General features: G+C 37.4%; 2 protein-coding genes across 2 annotated transcripts; both read right to left on the bottom strand.

Annotated features, from left to right (window-relative positions):
• Positions 1-2,426: 2,426 nt before the first annotated feature.
• LOC113657418 (histone H2A.Z) lies at positions 2,427-4,467 on the bottom strand. Its single transcript, XM_027169173.2, has 5 exons — positions 4,316-4,467; positions 3,925-4,002; positions 3,536-3,649; positions 2,978-3,107; positions 2,427-2,774 (listed from the first exon to the last, which is right to left on the bottom strand). The coding sequence occupies exons 1-5, from the start codon at positions 4,316-4,318 to the stop codon at positions 2,713-2,715; spliced, it is 387 nt and encodes a 128-aa protein (XP_027024974.1). The 5' UTR covers positions 4,319-4,467; the 3' UTR covers positions 2,427-2,712.
• Positions 4,468-13,924: 9,457 nt separating this feature from the next.
• LOC113657352 (DNA damage-inducible transcript 4-like protein) lies at positions 13,925-16,318 on the bottom strand. The gene is made up of 3 exons (XM_027169072.2): positions 16,158-16,318; positions 15,743-15,879; positions 13,925-15,060 (listed from the first exon to the last, which is right to left on the bottom strand). The coding sequence occupies exons 2-3, from the start codon at positions 15,831-15,833 to the stop codon at positions 14,564-14,566; spliced, it is 588 nt and encodes a 195-aa protein (XP_027024873.1). The 5' UTR covers positions 15,834-15,879; positions 16,158-16,318; the 3' UTR covers positions 13,925-14,563.
• Between the last annotated feature and the right edge of the window lie 1,287 nt (positions 16,319-17,605).

Here is a 17,605-nt window from a genome sequence, read left to right as displayed (position 1 = left end):
GAATGCATTTTGGACCATTCCTCCTTACAAATTATCTCCAGTTCAGTTAGGTTTAATTGTTGCCGAGCATGGACAGCCCGCTTCAAATCACCCCACAGATGTTCAAATGATATTCAGGTCTGGGGACTGGGATGGCCATTGCAGAACATTGTACTTGTTCCTCTGCATAAATGCCCAAGTTGATTTTTTCGTTGTCTTGTTTAAATATCCAGACCCAGAGTAACTTCAACTTTGTGATTGATTCCTTAACATTATTCTCTGGAATCCATGCGACCCTCAACACAGCCCCACAGCATGAAGGAACCTTCACCAAATTTTACTGTGTTTTTCTTGGAATGCTGTGTTCTTTTGCCGCCATGCAGAACGGCCCTTGTTATTACCAGATTTCTTTGTTTCATCACTCCACAGCACCTTATTCCAAAATGAAGCTGGCTTGTCCAAATGTGCATTTGCATACCTCAAGCGACCCAGTTTGTGGCGTGTGCACAGAAAAGGCTTCTTTCGCATCACTCTCCATTCAGCTTCACCGTGTTCATCTGCAGCAAGTTGATGTTGGTCTTTGGAGGTGGTCTGTGGGCTGTTTTTGACCGTTCTCACAATCCTTTGCCTCTCCAATATTTTACATGGCCTGCCACTTCTGGCCTTAACAAGAACTGTGCCTGTGTTCCTCACAGTGGACACTGACAGCTTATATCTCTGTGATAACTTTTTATAGCCTTCCCCTAAACCATAATGTAGAACGATTTTTTGTTTTCAGGTCATTTGAGAGTTGTTTTGGGGCCTCCATGTTGCCACTCAGAGGAGAGTCAAAGACAACAACAACTTTTAAATACCTTAAATACCGTTTCTCATGATTGGCTGCACCTGTCTATGAAGTTCAAGGCTTTAGGAGCTCAGCAAACCACTTGTGTGTTCCAATTAATCAGTGCTAAGTAGTTACAGGTATTCACATCAACAAAATGGCAAGGGTGCCCAAATTTTTGCATCTGTCTAATTTCGTTTGGATGTATATTGCACATTTTCTGTTAATCCAATAAATCTCATTTCACAACTGAAACGTTACTGTGTCCTTCAGTTATTTGACAGACCAAAATGAAATTGCTGATCCAAACACCCAAATATTTATAAATGAAAATCATGGAAATTGTCAGGGGTTCCTAAACTTTTGCATTCAACTGTAGGTAGCGTGTGGTCTAAGCAGAATTGTCTGGATTACACTGCACTATGACTTCAAACAGCTCAGTTTTCTTTATCTACTTGATTAGTTTTCAAGCCTCAATAATTCAATACTGCAATGCTGTCATTTGACCCAAGACCACACCCTAACATTGGCTTACATTCTGTAAAATATTAATATCTAAATGCACTGCTGTAAACAGATTGTTCTTTGCAGTGTCTCTGAGCCATTACGGTTAAATAAAAGAGGACTGAGTTGTAACTATATATATATATATCTTTTGATGGAAATGACACAATATAACCAGAAATGGCTTTTTTTTTTTTTATAATTTTGAACTTTTTCCAGTAGATAAGGCTGTTTTACATTTATCAAAAAAGCAACCAATAACTGTCAGGATTACTTGTGATTAATAATTCTAATCTTAACATTGTCACTTTTATACACCACAGAATACTTCTCTTTAAATCATAACCTAGCCTAGGTTATATATAAATATTACATTAGTGGGCTAAACTTGTTAAATGATATTCAATTTATTCAGAGTCCAAAATAATTGTCAGCCACAGACATTTCTGACTTACTGTGTCAGACTCACTTTAGAAAATATATATTTTTCGATAGCAACTCAAACACGTTTTTCAGCTGTGGTGAGCAGAAAAGCATTTCAGCATGTACAAAATTAAACCTTGCGGTGGACAGGCTACAAAACAGGAACCTGGCTTCATCAGGGACACCGACTCAACCAAACTGGACAGCTGAATAGAAAGGACCAAGTGATGTTCAGATGTCCAGTCTTGGGTCTGAGCCAAGGATCACTTGATTCTTGGACTTGGGTGACCCAAGGAACCTAACATAGCCTTCTGCTTTTGTAGCCCATCCATCTGAACATGTGTTTTGAGCAATCTCTTCTGCCCACAAGAGTTGTAAAGTGTGATTACAAGTTACTGCATTATTCCTGGCAGGTTAAAACAAATCAGGTCATTTGCACTGAGCTTTCCTCCTAATAAAGCATGTATAGAAACAGCTGCATGTGAAATTCCCATATCAACAACAACAACCTTGAAGAAAAAAAAATAATTTTGCCCATCTGGGTGATGTAATCAAATTGTTGCTCAAAAATCGACACAATTGCTTGTATTTCATTGATTATATATGAAGTATATAAAATTATGGTATCAATAATGCAACATTAATTTAAAACCAGGTGCAATATGGCATTTTAAGCAAAGACAACAGAGGCAGTTAATACAGTGCACTAAGTTTTATTTGAATAAAACCCACCAACTTTTCAGGTTCAACACAAGTTACCAATTAAAAATCACAAAGCACACTACACTTGTCAAAAATAAAAATTGGCTTCTCTGAAGCCATGTTTTGTTTTTTTTTGTTTGTTTGTTTAAAAATACCTCAGAACTGAGTAAATGCAAAGCTGAACACAAGGTAATGAAACTATCAAACTACACAAAAACACTTCTGAATCCTTCCAAAGCAAATCCTGAGACGCACCACACACACACGATTCGCTGGAAATGTTACACAGTCTTCTGTTGCCCCTTCTTTCCAATCAGAGATTTGTGAATGTGGGGGATGACACCTTGAATAAAACACAGAAGAAACAGTCCAGTACAAGATATTCATGCATCAAAAATAAGATATTAAATGATCATTGTCTATAACCCTAGTATAACTCTAGTTGAAAAAGTAATCCAACTCTATATTATACTAGATATACATTTTTAATTTGGAGGATTACTGCGTCATTAAATATTGTATAAACAAAATTATACATCAACTTACCACCACCAGCAATGGTTGCTTTGATAAGCGAGTCCAGCTCCTCATCACCTCTGATGGCAAGCTGCAAATGGCGTGGGGTGATGCGCTTCACCTTCAGATCCTTGGATGCATTTCCCGCCAGCTCCAGGACCTTAATGCAAGAGGGAGCTTAATGAAATCAGACAACAGCATAATCGGAAGCAATCAGACCAGCCACTTTTAGGCAGCTTGCCATTACTTCTGAGAGACATTCTCGACTTGCTCGATCCATTTCAATACCGAGGTGAATCTGAGATGTTATTAGGGATGCTTATTATGGACAACTTCTGAAAAATAAATGCTTTCCCCCAGCAATTGCTACGTTTGCAGTAATGAACAACATATACACAAGTTAAATGTGATTCGGAATTCTTTCAATTCTGTGAATGAATGAAATTTTTACTTTTTTTTTAAAACCCAAATTTCATAGAGTATTCAACTCGCTTGATGAGAACTGCTGAAATTTTTCAGAAACTTAAAGCATTATTTTCATATTAACCCTGTTTGATGTTGATTAACATTCTTTTCAGCTGTCTGTACCTCAGCAGTCAGGTACTCGAGGATTGCAGCACTGTAAACAGCTGCAGTGGCTCCTACACGGCCGTGACTTGTTGTCCTGGACTTCAGGTGTCTGTGAATTCGTCCAACAGGGAACTAGAAAGCAAGAAAGGAAACAAGTTCAGGAGAAAGTTAGACAAAGAAATATTCACAGTATAATAAAGTTGTAACGAATCATCAATCACTTATACACATGAACAGTTATCATAATCACAACAAGCTTTATATTTCCAGACTAAAGCTATAACAAGTTAGTTTAAAATCAAACTAGTTCTCCTTTCTTCAAAGTCTAGACATAACTACACAACACCAGTTATATGGATTAAATATATTTGTTTAAAAACAACTGAAGATGTTTGGCGGTTACAGACCTGCAGTCCTGCCCTTTGTGAGCGCGAAACCGCCTTAGCTTTCGCCTTGCCAGAGTCTTTTCCAGCTTTTCCTCCTGCCTGAAACGGATTGTGAGAAAAGGTGCAATTTTAACACACAGTCGCTCTTTAACAATTTACCTGTCGTACTTTAGACGAACGGAGTTAAAATGCGTTACTAAAAGCAGGCGAGAGTAACACATGTCCTTTTGGCCTGCATCACACAATTCATGTTAGCAACATGCTAACTAACGCTAGCTAAAATAACACCAGAGACAATAGCATGTAGGCTAAAAACACCAAAGGACACAAATATAACGAAATACTAACGAGCTTCGGAAAAGGCGTTAAACGTAAAAAAACACGAAGATGATAAATAAAATAAATTCGCTACCATTTCGTGAATATGTTTCTCGTAAAACGTCCAGACAATTCCAAAAGGTCTCGGTTTGAAACCGACTTCCCGCCTTCAGAGGGCTATATAGAGAGAAAGGCAGTACATCCGGGACACCGCGCTCACAAAGCAACCAATCAAGCTTCGTCCTGCTGTCGGTCGTCATGTAAACTAGAGAGACTGTAGTCGTATGCTGTAAAAATCTAAAACTATATTTACTATTTACTGCTGGTTACTACAGTGTAATTAGCTTAAAAAAAGTTAAGCCCATAATACTCACAGTGTTTGGTTTATATACAGTATGTAATGTTAAACATCAACAACACCCAAGACTGATATAGATCTACGCTGTACTGCCCATTACAGTGAAAGTAACTAAAAATAAAAACAAACTTCGGTTAATAACTCAGTAGGTGAGTGGTGTTACAGAGAATTGTAAAGAATAGTATATTACAAACAAACAAATAAAGGTTCAGGTTTGGTTTGAACACTGGTGTCAGGCAATGTCAGTATTCATATTTTTCAAAGTTATGTTGAGGTAAATGACAGAATGTTGCGTTAAAATACAGTTATGAAAGCTAAAAGACCTATTTCTGCTTCAGAGTAACAATAAAAAGTCTAAAAACTTGAATCGTGTTGTGACCACTTAACAGTTGTCAATTAAACGACTAACAGCCACAAACAGACCGTTTCAGACCTCTTTATTCAGCTCTCAGTTGAATAAACGAAATGTGTCTGAATTAAAATGACACCTTTTCACAATCTCTATCATCTGTCTCAAGGTTCTGGATCCATAAAATAATGCTATGAAATTAATTATAATAAAAATTTATTAATTAGTTAGTTTAATAACCTGTAGCCAATTTACAGTATTTCATAATGGTATAAATTAAAAATGAGCAATATTTTTACTCAGCAAAAGGCATAAAATCAAATATTCAATCTTTGAACAGAGACTCAGGCTAATTTAGTTCATATTTACTTCAATTTACTTTTGATCAGAGAATGTTCTTTGGTCGCTCCACAAGAGGGTGCAGGAACCATTGTAAAGACATCCTGCAACTGCTGTAACTCAAAAAGCAAATGACTGAGAGCTAGAGTATGACATTTGACTAGAAGCCATGGTCTTTTTTTTGTAACAGGGTTTCGTGTCACATGCTTTATTAGCCTTAGCATAAAGAGCCAGTGATGTGTTTAATCTATAAAGCATCTAAACTCTCCATGCACTTGGTGAACTCCTGTACACCTTCATATAGTTATCTACTCAGCCAAGATAGATGGTGGCTAAAGGTTTGTGGACATGCTTTGTGGAATTTACATTTTACTCAGTCCATTTTAGATGTTGAAATAAAGAGTTTCAAAAACACCATCTAACTGCTTTTGTGTAGTTACATTGCACAATGACAGAGCAGTTCATAAGTACTTACAGTACATGTACATAAAACTTAGATATTTAGCAGACACTCATATCCAGAGCAATGTACAACATTTTAAACCAGTAGAAACTTCAGCATGTGATAAGTATTGATTAAACCAAGGCAATAAAATTTCAGTAGAATTTGTACTTGTTTATGTATAGTATAAAATGATATGAGGCAAATTCAGCATAGTGTACTTGAGACAAACAGTGTACTTGGAAGATTGGCATGTCACCCAAGGCAGGAGCTGAAATCTGTTACCGACAAATCGCTGGCATAAAATTACAGACATACTTGAAGTACTCCCACCTACACAGAGGTACTGAGTGTGTAGACAGAGGTATGTACATGCGCACACACACACACACACACACGCACATGCACATGCACACGCACACACACGCACACACACACACACACACACACACACAGAGGGAGAAGGAAAGGGGACAAACCTCAGACCATGATTCTACATTCGCACACATTTGGTCACACTGCCTCTGAGACTCTTGACCCATTTCTGCTTATGTCTGACATGAAGGAGTAGTTCCTTGCACTGAGAAAATGTAATGTCCTTTTTGCAGTATTCTCTTACTTATATGTCATTTATGACATCTGAAATAATGAACCCCAATGTTACTCTTGACTCTGATTTGGTCTGTATTATCTCAGGAATTATGCATGCCAACAAGTCAAAATAAAATTTCTTAGACAGACAGACAGAAAGAAAGAAAGAAAGAAAGAAAGAAAGAAAGAAAGAAAGAAAGAAAGAAAGAAAGAAAGAAAGAAAGAAAGAAAGAAAGAACAATCATCTCTGGTTGGAATATAACACAGTTATGTTTGATTTGATCTTTAGACTTCCCACTGAGATGTGACTTGACACACACATGCTGGAGTTCTCATCCTGATTTTCTCCTCAGAAACCTCCTAAATAACCCTGTCTGTCTCTGGGTAAGATTTAGAAAATGGCTCCTCACCAGCATTGAATTTCATTACATAAATACTCTAAACTAACTATATACATAAATTTATAAATAAGTACATTTTTCATGGCTTTGAAATCTTTACCTTTTAGTTAACACCGTAATCGTAGCCATAATTAATTTCTGAAGATCTCACTGAAAACAAGGCCAGCAAATCCATTACTCACAAAAAAAACCTCAACAATTTTCTTTTTAGAGGTATTGAAATTAGTACACGTCCTGAAAAAGAGAGAATCACATAGACGTGTGACATCTAATCAGGATATTCCATTCAAATTCACAATCAAATTTTATTTGACACATAGATTACCATACATAATAGGATATAGTAAAAAACTTTATCGACTGTCCCTGTTCATTGCAGCTTTTTTTTGTAGAAAAAAGTATTTGATGACTCATGTTCTGACTAAAATCAGGTCATTCTGTTTAGTGTTTGTAGTTTAAAATTATGTTATATACTCCATATTCACAGATTTATTTGTCCCATTTAAAGAGCCTTTAAAATATTTAGAAAGAAAATAGAGTTAAATTTGGGGGCAGTTGCTCCTCTTATGACCTGAAACATGTTTAAATATAACGATGCTTCTCGTGTCCCAATTTTAGTCAGTTGACCTAACCCAAAAAAGACCTGCTGTGTTGCTTCAACACAGCTTGTCCTGTCCTTGTAGATTAGCATCTTGTACTGCATGCTGTGTTCTGTAATTTCCATGATCTGTAATGTTGCCCAGATGAAAGTTCCCCTTGAATAGAAGAGAAGGTCCTTGCTATGTTTTTCCACTTTGTAAACTATCAAACCATTCTTTCAACATCATAGTCTCAGTGTTACCTATTCCCAGTCTTTGCATTCTAACACTAAATATGAGTATTTCTGGAAACATTCCTGTTTAAAAGAAACTTTTATTAAGCACAATAATATATTATAGTTCCTGTGGCTAGACGTGTTGAAATAACTTGTGAAATCAACAATCTACAATATTGCCTACCGATTACTATCCTTCATGAACAAGACATTCCTCAGCATGAATTTTTGCAAATGAAGAGTCAGGGTCAACTGTGAAGAAGCTCCAGAGCAGAGATGGGCAAAGTCAAGACAAGAAGCTCTTTTTGTCATTTCAACAATATACAGCTGGTGCAATACACAGTAAAATGCAAACCTGGTGCTACATAAAACACAGATCTAAGTGCATTACACAGACCTACATAATATTTAAATTTGCAAACTCTGCTAGGGGGTACATTGCAATAACTAACAGTGCAGCACAAAACAGTATACTGTTTTGTTATGAATAAAGTGCAGTAGTGAAATGCAGTGGATTTAAGTATCTAAGAAAGTTTTCAACAAAGACGATGAAAAATGGATCAAAAAGCATTGTATTTATCCAAAGATCTAGCTCTTATATCTAGCGTATAGTAAAGTAGTAGCGTATAGCGTATAGTCTGGATATGTTTACTAGACAACAAACAGGTGATGGCTCAGTGTTGATCCCTACTTGCTACTTTTATTTGGCCCACATACCACAACAGAATTGCGGCGAAAAACTCCAGCTGTCTGCTAGAAAACAGATGTAATGCTTGATAAGACCGTGTCTCGATCATGTGATGGATGTGCATGAAAACTGCTCCACTCAATGTTCCTGTTTCATCTGGTAAAACGTCTCCCATTTAGACAATCTGCATTAAAGCAGCCCCAGGCTTTCAGAGATAAGTGCCTTTAAGTAGAAACTGGAAAATAAAGGTAATGAAGATGACATGACCCAATCAGGGCAAGATTAAATTGAACCAAAAACTTAAATGTGTTAAGTTAGTGCATGTTCATACAATCTGTGTAATTTTCAAGGCTGTGTATAATATATTACTGGATTATTACATATTCACATTTTCTCATAATGTTAAATTATTAAAAAGAAGTATTACTGTTAATATTTAAACAAAGGTTTTAATGAGCATATTATTAAAAAGCAAATGAGAAATGACTTTGGACACTGGAATGTGACATAGCAAATAGGATTTGATATTTTTAGCCAGGATATCCTGGCATAGAGACTGCCTGTTCAATGCAATGGACACTTTTATGTGGAAAATAGTCCTGATCATGGCTGATACTAAAGGTCAGTCCAGGACTAGCCCCCACACCACCATCATCACCAAATTGCACAGCCAGAACCATCCAGGGCCAAGAATTTAGTATATCTGTAGACATAATGATTCATGATTTCATTCTTAAAATGACAGTGAACAGGATGCCACTGATCGAAAAAGTCAACTGAAGGAATAAAGACTTTCCATACAGTGGAATGTCTGTCTGCAATGTAGAATTGATCATTATTAAAATCTTGATATATTTGGACAGAATCTCCAAAATAAAATCAATTAGGTGTCACATAAATAAGGCTTTGTAGGGAAAACACGGCTCCCTCCAAGACAGTTAAAAAAACAGGAAAGAACAGGAACGTCACAATTTGTTTTGTTTCTACATGACCAACTGAATAAAGTCATATTAATGGATATTCTATAGTTAGGCTATATTGCATTTTAATGTTGGAAATTCCAGTGAATCCAGTGTCATAATTAACCTCCATTATACAGTCATGATTCATGAACACAGTTCCTGTGAATTCCTAAAAATGCATGTATACACTAGAGACACCAAACATTAAGCCTTTATTTTTGTGTCAATCTGTAGAACATTCTTCTACAAAGCATAGGACAGGACAGGGTGTGTAAACCTCTTTGCAGGGCAATATATTAACGAACAGTCTGTTCCTTACAGGAATGCAGTGTTGCATTGAGGCAGTGGAAATGAGAGCATCAGGCTTTGTGGCACTTATCATGTTGGCTATGAAAATCCAGTGTGCTTTATTCTGTATGTTGAATATCCAGTACATTTAATTCTGGTATATCAACATCAAACAGAATAAACAGGAGATAACTGGATACATATTTTTTTTTTATACTTATACTGACTGTTCTTTATTTCTGCAGCAGGAAGCTGTTAAAAAATTAGACTGTTGTCTTTTAGATTAGATTAAAGTCTTTCAGAAACTTGTGGGTTTAATGAGGACGGGCGATGTCCTTCCGCCACTGGTTAAAGTGTTGCATAGTTTGGCAGACATAATGCTAAATCAGCAACGATATATTACACCAGGCTACCCTGCAGCTGCTCAGCACACACACACATGCATGCATGCATGCACGCACACACACACAACACCCCCACTTCCCCATAGCCAGAGCATATGCTGTTGTGTGTGAATCGGTTTTCAAATTCCCTATAATCCAACCAGACAACGAATTTCATATCAACTTGAACTGCAGAACCATTCTCATGGGTGTAGATAAAACATTTGCCATTTGGAAAGGTAATTATGCAAATACGCTGATGTTGTTTAATATGATAAGACCAAAAGTTTTTCATCCCAGAGCACAAGCACTGACACACTTTCATAAGCTCAAAGCTCAAAGTCCCACTGCTCTGTAAAGGTTGGAGACTTTTTTTTTTTAACAGAGCATTGAATGAGTGTGAGGTATTTGGAGACAAAGAGACATATTACTACAACAAAATAATATTTAAATCCACAGTAGTTAAAAAGAAATGTACATTAACATTTATGGCTCTTGACAAGACACCCTTATCCACAGCGACGTACAAAATTGAAGTCTCTATTAATGAATATATCAACACTGGTTCTCTAAGTCACAGACTTAGTTTACCAGTGACCAGTTGAGCAGTGCTAGAGGAACAGAGGGAGCAAGGTGCAGTGTGAGGAGTGATAAAAACTGTGAGGTAAGCTGGTCCATTTTTGGCTTTGTAGGCAAGCATCAGTGTGTTAAATCTGATGCGTGCAGCTACCGGAAGCTGTTTTTGAGGTAGATCTGCCAGCAGAGAGTTGCGGTAATCCAGTCTCAAAATGACAAGAGACTGAATAAACACACACCAACATAAGTGTTTCACATTAACAACATGGGAGGAAAAGGACAGTTGATTGTCCATGGTTACCCCAAGGCTGCGAGCAGTGGCCAAACGGGAGATCAGAGAGTTGTGCAGGAATATCGCAAGATCCTGGCCTGGGGATGAATTACTTGGGATGACCAGCAGTTTAGTTATGCTGGGACTGCGTTTCAGCTGATGAGCCATCCATGATGATATGTCCGCCAGACATGCTGAGATCCTAGCGGAAGCCATGGTATCTGAGTGAAGGAAACAGAAGATAATTTGTATGGCATAGAGGTGGTAAGAGAACCCATGTGAGGATATAACTTCAACAAGAGAGTGAGTAAAGAGGGAGACAAGGAGAGGACCAAGTACTGAGCCCTGGGGGACACCATTGGAAAGTCTGTGTGGAGCAGATATCAATCTCCTCCTTGTTACCTTATATGAGAGACCATCCAGGTAGGATGCAAACCAGTCCCATGCTGATCCATGAATTCCAAGACTACTGAGTCATGGTTGACTGTGTCAAATGCTGCCAAAAGGTCAAGGAGGATAAAGGATAGTTTATGGGTTTAGCAATGAGATTATATTCTGTAGTCCTGTGTCCTGTGTTCCTTACATTTGCGTTCATTTATTGATATTCAGTAATTGCTTTGTCCTGTACCACCTTCTCCCTAACAGAGTGTAGATTGATGCATGTTTTATTATTTCTGGCTTTGCAGTATGTTTTACCTCCATTTATCTTGAGCACATGTTTTAGGTAACTTGGTAGAAATATTCAGTCCTCTGGTGTCATTCACTCATGCATGTGTCTCCTGTACAGCTTCAAAATAATTCACCCATTTCCCATTGGTGAAGCTTGTTTAGTCAATCGTGAACTTAAAACCTGATTTCTGCAACTTGCTGGATATCGAATATTATGGGCTTCTTTATCTGTCATAGGACAAAAAACCTTGAGTCTTGCTTAACAAGAATAGATGAAATTCCCCTCATTTTTTCTTAAGTCACTTTGGACGAAAGCATCTACCTACTGAGTGAACAAATTAGATGAAATGCCTTAAGTGAAAATGTTTTATTGATGGCCCACTTTACTCTGTTATTCACACATTAACCGGCACAACAACAGTAACAGATCCAAAATGCAAATGCACCATGGAGATCTCTTGCCAAAGAATTACTAGTTCCTAAAAACATTAGCAAAGACACTCAAATTCTGAAAAGATCTGACAACCTGCTCTATAGTCTCATATATATTTGCTTTGTTAAAAAAAACTAAAAGGTTTTGTTTTTTTAACAACTTGCTCTGTATAAAGAAGTCTCTCCAACAATTATAACTAGTTATGTAAATACTATGGAAATTGATAGAAATTGACATTTTTGGAAGAAATAAATCTTTTTTGAATCATAGTTCATTACTCTGTTTCTGACGTTATTCATCTCGGCTGCTGAACATTTCTCAGTGATTGTCTAAAGCATACTAGGGCACACAGGGGTGATAGGTCACATCACTGTGTCATTTTCTTCAGTATTAGGCTAAGATTTAGCAAAATCTGCTTTTGAAAATCTGGAAATAATCATTGTAATCATACTCATACTGTACAAAGACCACAGATAAATTTCAGATGCTCAGCTTCAGATGAACGGGGACATGTGGGTAAAATGAAAACATGAAACTAGTGCAGAAGTTTCCCTACACTGGCCAGATTGCAGGTGCTATTTCACAAAAACAAGTAATTCACAAAAAAGTCTTTTTTTTTTCTTCCATTTACAACCTCACAGATTGCTGCAGTGTTGAATCAGCATTTCAATACTACTGTACAAAAACAATTCATGGACTAAGGCATTTTGATGCTGCAAAAGTGCATCTAATCCAATTCAAAGATAGCATTGATATGAAGACCAGTGTGTATATACAGTATAGCTATATAACTCACCAAATATTCATTGGGATACCAAACATATCTAGTAAGCAAATCCTGCAATGCTTTTTAGATCACATTTGCTCATATTTAAAGTTAACCCATACATCTCTGGGTTTAATTCTTTAATTTATAGAGTGTATTACATAATATGGGCATTGGGTACTCCAACATCTGCACACACTGCACACAATTTGGGACTACACACCAGTTAAGCACTTCTCGAAACAAATATCTTGCTGTCTAAAAAAACAGCCTTTGCTTTGGACTACAAATTTGACTGCTTTTGACTCAAATGTAGACAATTAACTACATAATGGAAAAACTCTACCTCAATCAAACCACATAACCAAATTAATAGCACACCGCACAAGCAAAATAACTAAATAACACACATGTTGAACTGAACATATTAACTTACTCGACTGGCATTCCAAAACTACACCCTCCCATCAACCCACCAGCCTGATAAAGTAACATGTCTATGTTGAGTCTACAGTCTCAACTGTCTACTGTTGTACACCCTCCACTCTCCCCTACTAGCCATTAAATACAAATAACATCTACAAATCTGAATTAGGAAAAATAAAGTCACGGTGGTCACCCAAAGACCAGGGAGGTAGGTTGAATACATGTTGCAAAGATGTTTTTATAAACAGCAGAAATATAACTTTCAAAACCTTGTAATCTTCGAGAAAAATATATATTACTGACATTGACAATGTTTCCTATTGTAGCTACATTTCATTGCTATCAGGTCATAGAAGTATAGTGTTTATTTCAAAATGCCACCTTAGGGAATTGTGGGTTTTTGGAGATGACGGGAACATAAAGAGTGACAAAAAAGGTGTCAGTCTATTATTTTAAAGTTGATTTCTGTACTGTTTATTCATTTTTTTTTAGCTATTCATATCATTTTTTTTATCACTGCCTACATCCTTGTATAAACATGTTTTTAGCACTAAAATATACTCATTGTGTTATAGCCTTAGTAAAAAAAAAACAAAAAACCTTTGTATTTTATACCTTTGTACTATTCTGGTCTATACAAGTAGCAGTTTTTCATGCAAGTGGTGTAATTTTACATTCAAATGATATGTTCGTTTCTACAGAGCTGGCACACTCCCAATTTCTCTTTTTACAGTAGTATGCAAAGTAACTACGCATACATGCAGCAGAGTGTAGTCTGTTGCTGAGAAAAGTACAACATTTGCTCAAACATTAGATTTACAGTATTACTCAAGGCTACTTGTATTATTTACAGTACAGCTACAACATACTGTTTCAGAAGATTATCAGTAGTTCTGATACCCAAGCAGGTCAGCCTACAAGGACTTCAAATAAAACAAACCAGGAGATGTATTCAAAATAGTTTATTGTCAAATAGACAAGATCTTCCACTTCCTGTTACAGGAACCTATTAAAATATGTCAAGGTTTCAGAACAGCACAGCAAATGTGAGACAGAACTGGGGAAAAAGCATACAGTCAAGCACTAAACAGGCTCTTTGACTTTGGCAAACTTTCTAGAAAGCCAAAAAATTCTTAATAATAACAATTAACAATTGTTCTGCTGAAAGCAGTATGTTTTTACAAGCAGGTATTCCACAGAAAGTATTTTCCTATCATGCCCCTCTCCCACACTCTTATGAAATTTTAAACTGCTAGTCCCTTAATATTTAGTAAGGTTTTTGGTTGCACACCAGTGAAAATCATAAAGAACTTTGGCACAATGATTTGTGCACTAGGAAACGACTGGAACACAGACAGCACATTTATGGGTACGACATCCTATACCAAAAGACATTAAACTTCAACAAATCAAATGGCTCAATGTGTTTCTCTACTTCCCCCAAAACAAAACATACAGTGAAACTACTAAACTAGATCACATAGTATAAAAAGTGCAGGAAAAATGAGCTGCTAAAAAGGCAGCCCTGTACATTCATGTATTTAAGTGTCGAATTGCACTGTACCGTTAAACATCAACCCAGTGGCTCAGCACTCCTCGACCACGGTACCAGCCGCTGATGAGTAGAGCTTTTTCTTAACGAGCCGGAAGCCAGGGCCGAGCTTCAGAGTGCGACGTGAGAAACAGGTGCCAATACGCAGGAAGTCCCGGAAGTTCATCCAGCTGCTGCCATCTTGTTTGAAGACCAGAGTCAGCTCAAAAGTGGGCACCATGCTGGCATCACAAACCAATCTTTCAAGCTTTGCACAGCGCCGCTGTTTATGCTGCTCCTCAAGCTCAAGGCGCACGTCCAGCAAGCAGCCACGTAACCCACAGGGTTCACCTGCCGCCAGCCGCAAAACGTCCCTTGCCACCCGCCGGGTCAGCGTGACTGGCACCAACACTCTTGTGCAATGCAGAGTGCTGGTCTTCGCCCGTGCCAAGCAGCCCTCAAGCAACCGCGCCAGCTGTTGGCACGCCCACTCTTCACAAGCCTCAGCACTGAGGTATGGCTCAGCCAGGCAGCGCTCCCAGAAGTCCAGTTCTAAAACAGTACATAAGGAAAAAAGGTCGAGTCCATCAGAAGGTGCAAGTAGCTGCACCTGAATGAAAGGTCCAGCCAAATCTTTGGTGTGATTTCAAATCACTGTCATTTTACTAATCTGTCATTAACAAATGTAAAGAAAGTAGTACAATTCAACAGCCACTTTTTTTTTCAGCTATTGTCTAGTCTCCATTCACATATCTCCTACTTCGTATCGCTTAAACGCAACCCAAAATAACAGAAATATAGGGTAATTGACCTCTATTTGTGAAGGACATGCATTATATTTGCAACATTCCTCAGAGGTTGTTTATTCTAACCAATATATTAGGCACAATTGGACCAAATAATGTCCCTGTGTTCTTTAAGTCTTCCCAGGTCTTTATAGACATTGGGAATAGAAATGTAATGAAAGAGCTCTATAACGAGTGGGAATAATAAGCACCCATTCAGGGTTTTTTTTTGTATTATTCTAAAAGCTGACATTTGTGTCTGCAGCTTTAAGCATGATGTTTTACACAAAGGAGCATGACTTCATCTGTTAGGTGACGTCACTGCGACCAGCCTCTGCCCTGCAGCTCAGCATCCACAGTGCTGTAAACATCACTTCATCTACCAGCTGATCCACACACACACACACACACACACACACACACACACACACACACACACACACACTTACCGTTGTCGATGCATGACTGGTCATATCCTCGATCAACAAAACCCGAGACGAATTCAGAGCTTTTGTTCTTCTGTGTGCTTGTTGCAACCATTGTGAAAAACACCTTGGATTAATTAATTGCTTGGCCTTATATCGTGCTGAAAAAGAAAAACATCCGCTTTATCAATAGGATCCTTCCCTAGTCGAGCATTTCAACAACAAGACAAATAAAATGCATCTAATAAATAACGCTGCAAACTGTAAACCAAGTGATGACAAATCTGTTCATGTCTAAATTGCATGCATCAAAATATTATAGCAAAGTCTGAGAAAAGCTCCAACCTAAGCAGGCGATTATATATTATATTATTATCTGCCTTATTATTAAAATCTAACTGCTAGACAAAAACAACCTAAAGGTGGTACAAGCACTTACCTTTATAAAATAGGTTAAAATATATTAGTCATGAAAGTCCTGATATAAATATTTCACTCATGCATTCAATAAACGCTTCAAAACTCCACACACTCAAACATTCACACCAAACGAAATGCCAACAAATGCTCGACCAGTATTTATGGGTTTCAGGGGACAACGACCACACGCCGTCCACCAATCAGAACAGAGTCTCAAATTCCAGCCCGAAGTTAAGACAGCCAATCAGCGTGTGCCCGAGTCAGGTGATCTGATTGGCCAGTGTCCACGACACTAACCAATTGTTGCGAGGCTTTTCTTGTTGCCATACCTCCTGTAGTTCCTCTCCTTTTCTTCTAAATCAACACAAACAAACTAAACTGAACTAAAAATGTTATAAAAGGCCAGTTATTTTTTTATCCGGCTTATTTGTTTGTTTGTTTGTTTGTTTGTTTGTTTGTATGGTGAACTGCATCTAAGTAGTGAAACACAAATATAATAGAATTTCAATGTAGATTTAAATGGTTAATCTTTTGTTACATTTACAAATTAAATTTTTAGTTCAGGTGTTTGTTTGTTTTGTTTTTGTTTGTACACAACATTATAATGAGTTTTATGGTGAAACATGTACGTTTCTTCACACTTTATATTCAAGAAATAATACATTCTTCTACTTTTATACTAGCTATCTTCTGTGGATAGTAAACGATCATATTACATGTACCGCTGCTTTTATTTGCTCAGACCATCCGTTAATAAAATTGTACTGCGTCAAGGGTGTCCAGTCAGAACTAGCCCAACTTTAAGCACAAAAGAAATCCACATTCAGTGATCTGCATCAAAATGTGAGGAAAAAATGGAGCTAATAGTGAGTTTGAGACAGTCAAAAAGTTAAGGTGGAGTTTTAGCTTTTTTTCCCATAGTGAACGTGTAAGACATTTGTCCTTTAAATTGCCGCTAAGCTATGTAATTGTTTTGACGTTTGTGTTAATCGGTTGTGAAGACATATTAGCTAAGGGGACGGCAATCGGATTGACTGAATCCTGAATCCAGTCATGCTCCAGTCAAACCTCTCTAGGATATGTATGTACATGTGCTGCAAATTCTACTGCAGAAGTGTAGTTACATAATGGCAGGCTGCCGATTCAGGGGCAGCCTTCTGCTGAATAAGACAGTCACATTTAGAGGTTACCAGCTGACAGTAGCTAAAAAGAAACTCTTGTTGATAAGTGAAGGAGGAAAACCTCTTACAAATACTCAGAAACTGTGACCGGCACCTCTGTGAAATCTCTGTGACATAACAGATTACTTACATCCTCGGCTGGATAAACTATTTATGCATACTACAATCATGAGTTTAATCTGCACCACATTTTATGAAATTCTTCTGCAAATAGCTTCTCTAATAACATTAACATTTACCTTTTTTGTAACCAAAGATGGCAAAACCTTATATCTAGCAGCATTAA

The sequence above is a fragment of the Tachysurus fulvidraco genome, chromosome 1 (assembly GCF_022655615.1).
Source record: "Tachysurus fulvidraco isolate hzauxx_2018 chromosome 1, HZAU_PFXX_2.0, whole genome shotgun sequence".
NCBI classification, from domain to species: Eukaryota; Metazoa; Chordata; class Actinopteri; order Siluriformes; family Bagridae; genus Tachysurus; species Tachysurus fulvidraco.
This window is presented reverse-complemented; position numbering and strand designations above follow the sequence as displayed.